Source organism: Eumetopias jubatus, unplaced genomic scaffold (assembly GCF_037043125.1).
Source record: "Eumetopias jubatus isolate StellerSeaLion01/CBP00866 unplaced genomic scaffold, mEumJub1_p1.0 scaffold_12, whole genome shotgun sequence".
Taxonomy (NCBI): domain Eukaryota; kingdom Metazoa; phylum Chordata; class Mammalia; order Carnivora; family Otariidae; genus Eumetopias; species Eumetopias jubatus.
The window spans coordinates 3,737,384-3,749,321 of record NW_028274818.1 but is presented as its reverse complement, the minus strand read 5'-3'; the positions used below and the strand labels follow the sequence as shown (position 1 = coordinate 3,749,321).

Here is an 11,938-nt window from a genome sequence, read left to right as displayed (position 1 = left end):
AGAAGAAGTGGAGGGTATGTGAGGAGTTGCTTGGCTAAGTGTGCATTGCTGGTCAGTGACAGAACACATGCCAAAGCCAAATCCCTGATTCAGAGAAGTTTTTTCTTTTTATACTGTAGGACTTCTTGCTTGGGACCTCTGACCTCATGGTTTTTCTCCATGAGGATTCCCGGTGCATTTCTCCTGCGGAGATCATCTTTCAAAAGACACGGCATGTCTGCTGAGGGAGCCACCATCGGGCACCATGGACCTGAGATGTCAGGGACTGTTCTCAGGGCCCCTGCATCTCTGTCATTCCCCACCTCTCCCTCCAGAGCTTGTGGGCACAGTCCACAAGCCAGCAGGGCTTTCAGAAAGAGTCCCTGACAGTCATGTTTGGGGGATGACTCCTTTCTTTTCCACACCCCAGTTTTGCTGGTCTTTTCATCATTGGAAAGTACAGGAAGGCTAGAGGTAGGAATTTTCCTATGTCTCCTATTTCCTGATGGTGGAATAGGGACAAAACCCAGGTACCTGACTCTCTAGAACCCAATATTATAAATTAGAAAAGGACTGAACTGGGATCAGGAGCCTTGGCTTCTAGTTGCAGCCTTGTCAACAACAGATTCTAAGATGTGGGTCTGACCAAGTCTGCCCTCGGAAGTGCAACTCTTCTATTGCAAAGGGAGTGGCATTGGGTAGAGAAGGTCAAGACCCTACCAGGTGCTCACACTTAGCGTTCTCGGCACGAGGAACATTTTCCAAAGACAGGAAGATCCCAAAGTAGTTCCTAGGAGTCATGCACCAGCTGAATCACACGTGGACCCAGAGTTTCCTCCTTGCTGGTTTCCCTGCCCCCAGCACACTGCGGCCTCTGGCGTTCTTGGGCACCCTGTGCATCTATCTCCTCACGCTGGCAGGGAACTTGTTCATCATTGTGCTGGTGCAGGCAGATGCGAGACTGTCCACGCCCATGTACTTCTTCATCAGTGTCCTCTCCTTCCTGGAACTCTGGTATGTCAGCACCACAGTGCCCACGCTGCTGCACACGTGGCTCCGTGGGCACTCACCCATCCCGGCAGCGGTGTGCTTCACCCAGCTGTACGTCTTCCACTCCCTGGGCATGACCGAGTGCTACCTGCTGGGGGTTATGGCGTTGGACCGCTACCTGGCCATCTGCCGCCCACTCCACTACCACGCGCTCATGAGCAGAAAGGTGCAGTTATGGCTGGCAGGGGCCACGTGGGTGGCCGGCTTCTCCGCGGCACTGGCGCCGGCCAGCCTCACAGCCAGTCTGCCCTTCTGCTTCAGAGAGGTGGCCCACTACTTTTGCGACCTGGCCCCACTGATGCGGCTGGCATGTGTGGACCCAGGCTGGAACGCTCGCGTCCATGGGACCGTGATTGGTGTGGCCACTGGCTGCAACTTTGTGTTCATTTTAGGACTCTACGGGGGTATCCTAAGGGCTGTGCTGAAGCTGCCCTCGGCTGGCAGCCGGGCCAAGGCTTTCTCCACCTGCTCCTCCCACGTGACCGTGGTGGCCTTATTCTTTGGCTCTGCCTTCATGGTGTATGTGGGGCCACCCGAGAGCCGCTCCAAGGGCACGGACATGCGTATCGCCCTCGTATATGCCATTCTCACCCCGTTCCTCAACCCCATCATCTATACCCTTCGCAACAAGGAGGTGAAGGACGCTTTCAGAAGGTTCACCCAGAGGATTAGGGCTATGTTGAAGGGACCCTGAGGATCTACAGAGTCATTCGGTGACTGTAGGATTTAATTGGTTAGTCGATCAAACAATCAATCAAATAAGTTTTTTCAAACACACTCCATATTCCAATTCAAGTGGACTGAGTCTTGGATTGAGGCAAACTGAGAACATTGTAGAGATCAGAGAGACATAGCCTCTGAACCCATACCTACCTAACATGGGTGAGAGGACATATCTGAGAAAAAAATAACCAAAAATAAGGATCCAGGTGCAGATATTCAGGCAAACTTGGAAATTAGAGAGATGGAACTGTGTTTGAAAGAATTTGGAAGAACAAAAGCTGACTGTGGGATTATGTTCAGGATGGGATTCCTGGAGAAGCTCCAAGAAAGGAGGAAAACAAGATTGCCAAATGAAAAATGAAAGAACTTCTAAGGTGAATGTTCAGATGTGGATTGGGAAACCATGGGAAGATGGCTGGTAGAAGCACACGGCTCCATGTTCCTGGAATCCTGCGGTACAAGAAAGGTTGAAGCTACTGTAGCTGGGAACTTGTTCTCTTACGGGGAAGATTGGGTGCTAGAGATAAGGGTGCTGGGGGTGCTGATGGTTAGAAGTGAGTCACAGAAATATGCCCTGCACTGTGAGTTTGAGATCGTCAGTTAGTCATCCGGGCAACATCATGGATGGACTCCTATGAGTACAGTGCTAGCTCTGGGAACCAAGAGGAGATAATAAAAAGAAGGCACGATTTCTGTTTTCAGAGAGTTTGCAGTTTTGTTTTGAAGATTCGGTCCTCCATCCCTCTCCCTCCCGTAATCGGGGGGGGGAACCATAAGCAAAATGATCCTACCTTCCCACCCTCTCTTCCCGCCGCACCACCTCCATCACCACCACCATCACCACCATGACCATCACCACCTCCATCACCACCAGTGACATATTGACTGATACCAAGATATAAACATTTCAGTTTTGCTCTATGTGCCCCGAAGTTGGGGGAGGTCATGAAATTGAAGGGAAGCAGTGCCTGGATTGGCAGAAAGGGACTGAGGGAAAGTAAAGTAGCCGCGCAAGGCATTGATTCTGATTATTTCCCCAACCCTTCCAGACCTTGGAATCCGAATCCCCTGGGGACCTAGATGGGACTTCTCTGAAAGTTCCCTTCAGACCGGACATGGAACTATAGGATCCTCATAGGCGACGCCTTGTCTCAGGATAACACGGCAGCAACTCTACCGAAAATACAAAAAGAAAACTTATTTTTAAAATAATTCTGGGCAGCCTTTTAAGAAATGATAAAGTGAACGGGTTTTGGGTTTCTGGTTTTCTCCTAATGATGTTGAGATACTTTATTTCTAGGGCAAGGATGACTTGGTGTTTCTTTTAACTTATTTTACTGGAAGGAAAATGTATGTGGGGTGACATATAGTAGCACTGGCCTCCCTCCTACTAGAGCTATAGAATGTTTGGGAATTCCCACTTATTCAATGAAGATAGACTGTCCCACTCGAGGTTTTTCCAAGGACAATGTAGCCTTGGCCTCAGGTCAGTTTTCCCTGACCATCCAGCCCAGAACTGGACTACATTCTCTGCTCTGAGCTTTGGGGGGGTCCTAAGTAAGAAGAAACTTGTTTTAATATTATTAAACCATGAAGGCTAATCTTATGGGGAGTAACAACAACAGCAGAAACCGAACCCGTCCCTAGTCAAAGCGACTGTTGCTTTCTTGCAGGAGTGGCTGCGGGACCAGAGGGGCCTGCCCTGGTGAGACCAGGGAACAAGGTTCAATCCCAGGTTAAGCCAACATAGAACGTTTGAAGACTTACTTGGAGCAGACACCATCTGCACATAGGTGAACTTCTGGGTTAGGCAGGGCCTAAGCAGCCATCTCCTCAAAATCCCTCTTGTCTTTACAGAAGATAAAACTGAAGTCGGTAGGTGGGAAATAACCTGAACAAGTTACATGGGAATTTAGAAATAGGCTGGGAGTGGACAACACCAAGGGTTTCTAACCCTTCCCACCATATCACCAGGGTGCGTGCCCTCTAAGTTGCCGTGTTGACCTGAAACAGAAGGTCTGTGGCCTTGACCTAGCGCCACACGGTGGGAGAAGCAGTCGGTGGCCTGCAAATTCAGAGGGTCATGGCAGTCCGCAGGGGGCCTGTCTCTCCCACAGAATAAATGTCCCATTTACAGAGAACGTGGCAGGGCACGTACGATGCTTTCTCTGGCCGGCTTTCGGCCCCAGGCATCCTGGCGTTTCTACTTTGCCATCCAGAGGTGGGAGTGGGTTCCCTCCTCCGTGGAACCATCCCGTGCTCCTGTCTAACCCCACAATCTCTTAGGCAAACATGCCATTTATACTGGAGTATTTTGTGTCTGTTTTCTCATTACATTTCCCACAGCAGGAAAATGGATGCATTTCTTTCCAAGATCAGTTAGTGGATGAAGAGTCTGAACTCATTTCAAAAATGTCAAATCTCCCGATCAAGAGGAAAGAACAGCATTTAACAAAACAGAGTCTGATCGTGCCCACTGAGTCTTCACTTTCTCTGCCATTCCTGCCACCTGTTGGCTTTTCAGAGCCTGTGTGAACCCAGAAGTAACATTTCACTTAAATGTAGGCCAGATGCAGAAAATCCTTTTAGACAGGATTTATAGGAGCCTACAGAGTCATTAGTGGAAAGGTATTTTGTTCTCTACCGTCATAAAGTTCTAAAAATAAGAAATTGTAGGTAATTTCTCTAGTTCTTTGCCTCCCTTAGTGAACAAGTGACAGCCTTTTTGAGCTTTCCCAAAAAGTGGCGGGGGAGGGGGCATTGGTTAACCGAGGGTTAAATGAGACTTAACAAGTCACCTGGAATCTCCTCGGGGAAACCATAACCATAAATAATGAATTTTATTTTAGTGAGAATGTGCATCCAAGACCTACCTAAATGTGAAAGCTTGACGGTGGGACCTGGCAATTTGTGCTTCCACAAGCCTCAAGATGATCTGGAGCAAGGTCAAGTCTGAGAACCACTGACCTGATCTGATTGGTGAAATTGGACGAGGACCCAGGCATGTGTGGCCAGCCCTCTGCTCTGCTCCCCTGCTTGGGAGCCCCCTGTCCCTTTGCGCGTTCTGCTCGATGCCATGGATTAGAAGGGGACTGTCCCTATGGAGGATGTCCCATAATCAGGTGGGGGAACCATAAGCAAAATGATTACTTCCACTGCCGAAGTAAGATATCCGACCCCCCCCAAGTACATAATACACCAGATAGTTAGATAAATCCTAAGTAAGGATATAAATCATTTAAAGATACTAATTGTCAGAACACACCCACTGAAGGCACATAAAATACAGATTGACTTGAAGCATGCATGGAGTTAAACGCATGTTAGGCTATAAAATAAGGTGCGCTAAAGTCGTGAGCCCTTTGTCCTGAAGGTCTAATGCATAGCTTGGTGGCCATAGTTAACGACACTGTATTGTCTATTTAACATCTGCTAAGTGGGTAGATCTCCAGAGTTCTCACCACAAAAAAAAAAAAAAAAAAAAAAAAGGAAGAAAGAAAGAAAATGAAGTGATGTGAGGTGGTGGATATTTTATTAGCTTGATCGTGACCATCATTTCACAGTGAGCGCTACTCCCCTCCTGTCTCGGCTTGTTACCCACAGGCCACCACGGTCCGGAAGCAGAGGGTCGTCCTTCTGCCGTATCTTCACAAGGTCAGCGGTAGCCTCACAGTCCGTCACTCACCTCCTTGACCCCACCACGTGGGTGTTTTATCCCATCATCACGAGGAGAAGGAGGGTGAGTGGAGTACAACCAGGTATTTTGAGAGAGGGTGAGAGACCACACTCACCTAACTTTTATCACAGTATCTTCTCATAATTGTTCTATTTTATTGTTAGCTACTATTGTTGATCTCTTACTCTAATTTAATTTTTAAAGATTTTATTTAAATTCAAGTGAGTTAACATACAGTGTATTAGTAGTTTCAGGGGTACAATTTAGTGATTCGTCACTTGCATATAACACCCGGTGCTCGTCACAAGTGCCCTCCTTAATGTCCGCCACTGAGCTCTCCCATCCCCCCCAGCCCCCACCCCTCCAGCAGCCCTGTTTGTTTCCTATAGTTAAGAGTCTCTTACTGTAATTTATCAATCAAACTTGTTTACAGGTATGTATGTACAGGAAAAAACATAATGTGTATGTATATCCACAGTTTCTGGCATCCACTGGGGGTCTTGGAACACATTGCCCACGGAAAAAAAGGGACTAGTACCTAGGTAAATCAAAACATCAAATTGTACACCTTAAACACAATTTCTATGTGTCAATCGTAAAAGCCAAATAATATAAGCCTCAATGCAGTTAAGAGAATTAATATTATATAGACTGGCTTTTAACTCATGAGAAATTAAATTTATAATAAATAACTAAATGATAAATTTTAAATGTCCATATTTTGATATTTAAAAGAGCACTTCTAAACAACTTATGAATCTAAGAAGAAATTATAAAGGTAAGTATAAAACATTCAGACCCAAACAATAATAAAAAAAAAAAATCATAGTTTCAAAACTTCTGGGTAAAGCCAAAATGCTTCTTAGAGAGAAATTTGTAACCTTAAACGTTTACATTGTAAGAGAAGGAATGTGCAAAATTAGTCTAAAGTAGGAACTAAGAAAAATAATATCAGAGAAGAAAACGAAGAAAGTTGAAGGAAGGAAAAGATGCATAGGGGAGCAGAAATTAATATAATGAAAAATACAACAAAGAAGATATATAAATTAAAGAGTTCATTCTAGGAAAAAAAAAATAAAACTCCTGACAAGACTAACAAACAAGAGGAAGAGAAGGGTAAAAATAAGAAATATGAAGAATGAAAAATAAACTATCGGTTTAAGCCACAAAGTTTAAAATGATAAGATGATAACTATAAACAACATACACCAATTAACTAAAATTTAGATAGCTAGACTTGTTTTTAGGAAATTTAAAATTATCAATGTCAAGTTCAAAAGCAGTGGAAAATCTTAATAGCGAATTAGTTAAAAATTTTCCTCTAAAGAAAACATCAAACCCAGGTAGCTTAACAAGTGAGTTCTACCAAGTACTAAAGAAAAAGGCAACTACTGTGTTTAGCCCCTCTAGAGAACAGCATTCCTGGAAATACCACTCAACGATGTATTCTAAGAAGCTTGCCTGATACTGATTCCAAAATAAATAAAACCAGTGTAAGAAGAAAGACTCAGAGACCAGTCTCACTCATTAACATCAATGCAAAATTAGCCCTCCACATACCCCTGAGCCAAATTCAGTCGTCTGTACTAAGTGGTTATGACTGAGATTGGTTTATGTCAGGAATGTAAGATTGACCTAACATTTGAAAAGTGAATAATACAATTTATCATATTAACAGATTAAAAAAGAAAAACATGATGATTATCTCTTTTGATGCAGGAATAAAAACACATTCAATAATCATTCATAAATAAAAATGAGAAACTACAACAAAGTTAGAAATAGAAAAAAAAAAACCTTCCTAAAAGGGCACTTTATTTTTTTAAGATTTTATTTATTTGAGAGAGACGGAGACAGAGATAGTGAGAGACAGCAGGGAGAGAGGGAGAAGCAGGCTCCCCACTGAGCAGGGAGCCTGATGTGTGGCTCAATAAATTAAATATGGGGCCATTCAAAGAGGTTTGAGTATAAAAAGAAAGAAAAACCCCAGGCATAGAAACAGCAAAACAATGGATAACCTAAGAATCATTTGTATTTAATTGGGGAGCATTTTTTTCTTAGCAGCAAATATGACCCTGGAATCATGACCTGAACGGGAAGGTGGATGTTTATCCAACTGAGCCACACAGGCACCCCTGATAAGGCACTTTTAAAAATCATGCAGCAGACCTCATAGTGAATTATGAAAAGCATTTCCTTTAAGATTGAGAGTGAAACAAAATTAATGGCTAACACAACTCCTGTTTAATGTTGTAGGAGGTACTGGTTATCACAGCAAAAAGCAAAAGGAATAAAGAAATTAAAAGAATAAACACTGGGAAAAGTTGTAATTATTTTTAGATGTATTCTTACTTATTTTGAAGCATAGATAACCACAGATAAGTTATTGAAATTGATATGGAGGGTCGACCAGTGTGCTGGTCACAATTCAATGAAAAAAAAAAAGCCAATTGCATTATTGTGTAACAACAGCAATCATAAAATATAATTAAAGAGAAATCAAGAGTCTGTTTGCCATTTGTATATCTTCTTTCACGAACTTGAATTTAAATAAAATCTTAAAAAAGAGAATTCATTATAGCAGCAAAATATATATAAAGTACTTAACAAAAGATGTTCAAGACTTTTGGAGAAATTCTTATAAATCTGTATTCAAGGTCATTATCGAACACTTTCATAAATCATGATGAGATAGAACATTTGTGGTTTGGGAAATCAATATTAGGAAAACATCTCTGCACCCTGAATTGGCCTTTTTTTTTTTTTTAAGATTTTATTTATTTGTCAGAGAGAGAGAGAGAGAGAGTGAGCACAAGCAGGGGGAGTGGGAGAGGGAGAAGCAGGCTCCACACTGAGCAGGGAGCCCGATGCGGGGCTCGATCCCAGGACCCTGGGATCATGACCTGAGCTGAAGGCAGCCGCTTCACTGACTGAGCCACCCAGGCGTCCCATGAATAGGCCTTTTGATAAAACAAGATCTCACACAATTTCCAAATGTGGTGTTCATGGGATTTGACAATCTTCCCCAAAGTTAAGAATAGTCATGCCATTCAAGAAGAAATGGGAGAAAAGATGGCATATGGGGGTAGAGTGGGGCAGGGGTTTGGTGACAGCGTTTCCACCGGACACAGGTGAGTGTTTCATAAGTTATACTCAGTGGCTTATGAAAGGGACAGCATTAGAAGAGATTATAACTTAAACTTTGGTTTATATAGTAAAGAACTGTTTTGAATGTAAAGCTTTTCTCTAATGGCTTTTTAGAAACAGAACTAAAATGGGCCATGTAGGGGAGTATTAAATACACATGAGAAGCAGAACAATATTCAGCACTTGGAATCCTGAACAAGAGGTTGTAGGGTGCCTGCCATGGTTTATAAAAAGATGCACATAATTTCAGCATAAAAATTGCCAAAGGACTTTTATTTATTTATTTATTTAGATTCCGACACATGTGAACAGAAGGGAGGAAGAAAGTGAATGTGATTATCATTTAGAAATTAAGAGCTGTTCTGAATTTTCATAATTTTTTGTCTTGGAAAATAAAGGCCATTTTTTTTGGTGGGGGGGAGATATACTTTCAGGTAGAGCTGAAATGATTAGCCACAAGTACAAGTCATGAACCATTGATAGTCTTTCATCGTAGACATGGTTTATGATGCGCTTGGATCTACTAAATAATCTGCATAATGAAAATTAACATGGAAACAAAACAGATGTGGTCTGTGCCCAGGGCAGACTTCCGGGCAGCGTCGGCGGGAATCTTATCTAAGAGGCTTGCTTCGATGTGATTCCTGTGCACAATGTGGTCTAGTTTCCAGGGGCTCACAGAATTCTATTTTTATGCTTCTTTTATTAACAACAATCAAGATATTTATTTAAAAGTTTCTAAACAAACTTTGAAGTCCAAGTGATAGCTTTATAGTTTCCTTTTAATTACAGCTTATTTCTTTCCTAGTGGGGTGGCTATTCTGAAATTTTCATTTGTCTTCTTCAACATGGTTTATATGACACTCCGCTGTGACCGCTGCTGTCATGGGGGCTTGTGGGTGTCATCTCTGCCATCTGCAAGTCACACAAAGGACTCTGCCGACGAGTTCTAAGTGGTAGGGTGCAGGGTGGATGTGCGCTCTGCAAGGCGTGACAAGTGACTTGAAAATGGGCTAGCTTATGTCAGGGGGTTTATGGTGGTGCTGGGGGGGTCATTAGAGAAGTGGGTTTCATGCAGGTCCTCACGGGGTGGGACCGTGTACTTTGAACTGGGCCAAACCGTGAGTATTCCAAGGACTCTGCATGAATATCTGCAGCTCGCTGGATAACAGACTTTGCTTGGTGAGAACCCCCACCACCAAGTATGTTCAGCCAAGGTGGGTTTTCTGCTGCCAACACCAATCAAAATTCTTTGTAAATAACACACACACACACACACACACACACACGCACGCACGCGTGCACGTCCCCTTTGTCTTTAAAAATCCCTGATGTTTGTTCCCTAGGAGGACACAATTTGGGTGGCCACCTGAATCTCTGCTCTCTGAATTACAATGATAAGACCCCAAATAAGTGCTTTTGTTTGTTTCATTTCAGTTCTGCCTCTTCTCTTGGGGGACAAAGCTTATGTGTGTAGATTGCTTTGAAGCTCAAATGAGAGAAAACTTGTCGAAGAATATCTATTTGCCCTCCACGCACTTGAGAATTTTAGGCTGGATGGAGGCTTTCTGGGATGTGGAGAGATATCTTTTTAGGGACCATGACAAATGGAAGCAGTGTCAAAACACTAGAGTCAGAGAAATGTTATTCAAAACAAAGTGTGTGTGCCTGTGCGTGTGCGGGTGTGTGCATGGAAGGGATCTCTACATTACAATCGCAGATCCTACTATGGTCCATGGTCCATGGTCCTAATCAGATCTGTAGCCTGTCTTGGAAATAGATTTTGGTTGGAACCCAGCCCCATCGGTCCCCTCCAGCTATTGTCTGTGGCTCCTTGCTCGCTACAACAGCAGAGTGAATGGTTGTGACACAGCCAAAGGTCTTGCAGAGGCTAAAGTAGTTACCATGTGGCTCCAATAAGAAGTTGGCCCACCCCTTCCTACAGTATTTACACATTACCCTATAAAGTATAGACTGGTAAACTTTAGCAGATTAAATTATAATCCTAGGACAAATTATATGCTCAGGATAAATTGGTAAAGTGGCTGTTTATTGTTTTCATGTTTGTTTGTAATTTGGCATCTCCACACCGATGGTTCTGGTTCTGAGACAGCATCCTTAGGTGCTTTGCAGAATACTTTTCTTAGCTCTGCTCAGCTCTTCCCCAAGGCTTCTTACCTTCTATTTCTCTCTGCCTGCATGATCCTAGTCCTACGAGCATGCCCTGCGCGCACTTGGGGAGACAAGGGAAGGTGTGAGTTGGGTGACAGCCTTGTTAGGAGAGCTTCTAGTTAGATGAACAACTTTCTAAAGAATGTGTGTTTTATAATAACTTCGAAGGAAAAGACCTAGGGGTCTTAGCGATGACACTCAAAAGCTTTACTGATAACCTCAAAGGGAACCTAGAGTATACTCATCAAGTTTGTAGGCGACATGAAGTTGGCAGATGATAGAGTCAGAATCTAACAACTCGGAAATCTCCTGGGAAATAGACTGAATGTCACAAGAGGAACCATAATGGAGGTAAGGAAGAGTCTTGTGTCTGGGCAGAGAAACAAATAGAGCAAGTACAATAACCACGACTAACCCTTCAAACACGTAAGGACAGGGTGAAATGTTTATATCTATTTATTAAGGTATTGCTAAGGTCTTCTCTATGCCAGGCACTGTGTTAGACAAGAGGAATTTAGCATGGAACAGACAAATATGGAATAGACAAACATGATCTCTGCCTTTATGAAGCTTAAAATTCAGAATGGCAATAGAGATTGGATATAAGTTATTAGAAATGAGATGAATTCCTAATTATCAGACTTATCTGGAAACACGAGGAGAGACTCTGGTCTATCCTGGCTGTAAATGTTGAGTACATTTATGGGAGGGTGTGGGGATAGGTTATCAGGGAAACCTTTCTTTAATTCTTGCAAAAACTGTTACTGAATATCTACTTTGTTCCAAAAGAACAATGCCAGGCACTGAATGATAGTGTTAAACAAACCTGGTCTCTGTCTTCACTGACTTTATAATTTATTGGTAAAAAGAGAGAAATAAGCATATAAATCAATAATTAAAACATATACATATTAAAAGAGTCGCTGGGCTGCAGTGAGCAGAATAGAGGTGGGAAGGTAGGGTGTTTACGTAATGTGGTCACATAGGACTTCTCTGAAGGGATGTTAGGTGGAGACCAAAGGATGAGGAGGCGCTACCTTGGTGGGGGGGGGGGCCCAAACAGATGCACACACCACCGGGATTTTGTTGTAGAGTGTCCTAAGCAGAGGGGAGTGTGATTCAAAAACTTAGGGGATGTAGCTGATTTTTATTTTTATATGAAGTCTTGGTAGTCTTGTTGCTGTTTTCAGT

General features: G+C 43.0%; 1 protein-coding gene across 1 annotated transcript; it reads left to right on the top strand.

Annotated features, from left to right (window-relative positions):
• The first annotated feature begins 778 nt into the window (after positions 1–778).
• LOC114199117 (olfactory receptor 6N2-like) lies at positions 779–1,723 on the top strand. Its single transcript, XM_028090894.2, has one exon. The coding sequence runs from the start codon at positions 779–781 to the stop codon at positions 1,721–1,723; it is 945 nt and encodes a 314-aa protein (XP_027946695.2).
• Positions 1,724–11,938: the final 10,215 nt, after the last annotated feature.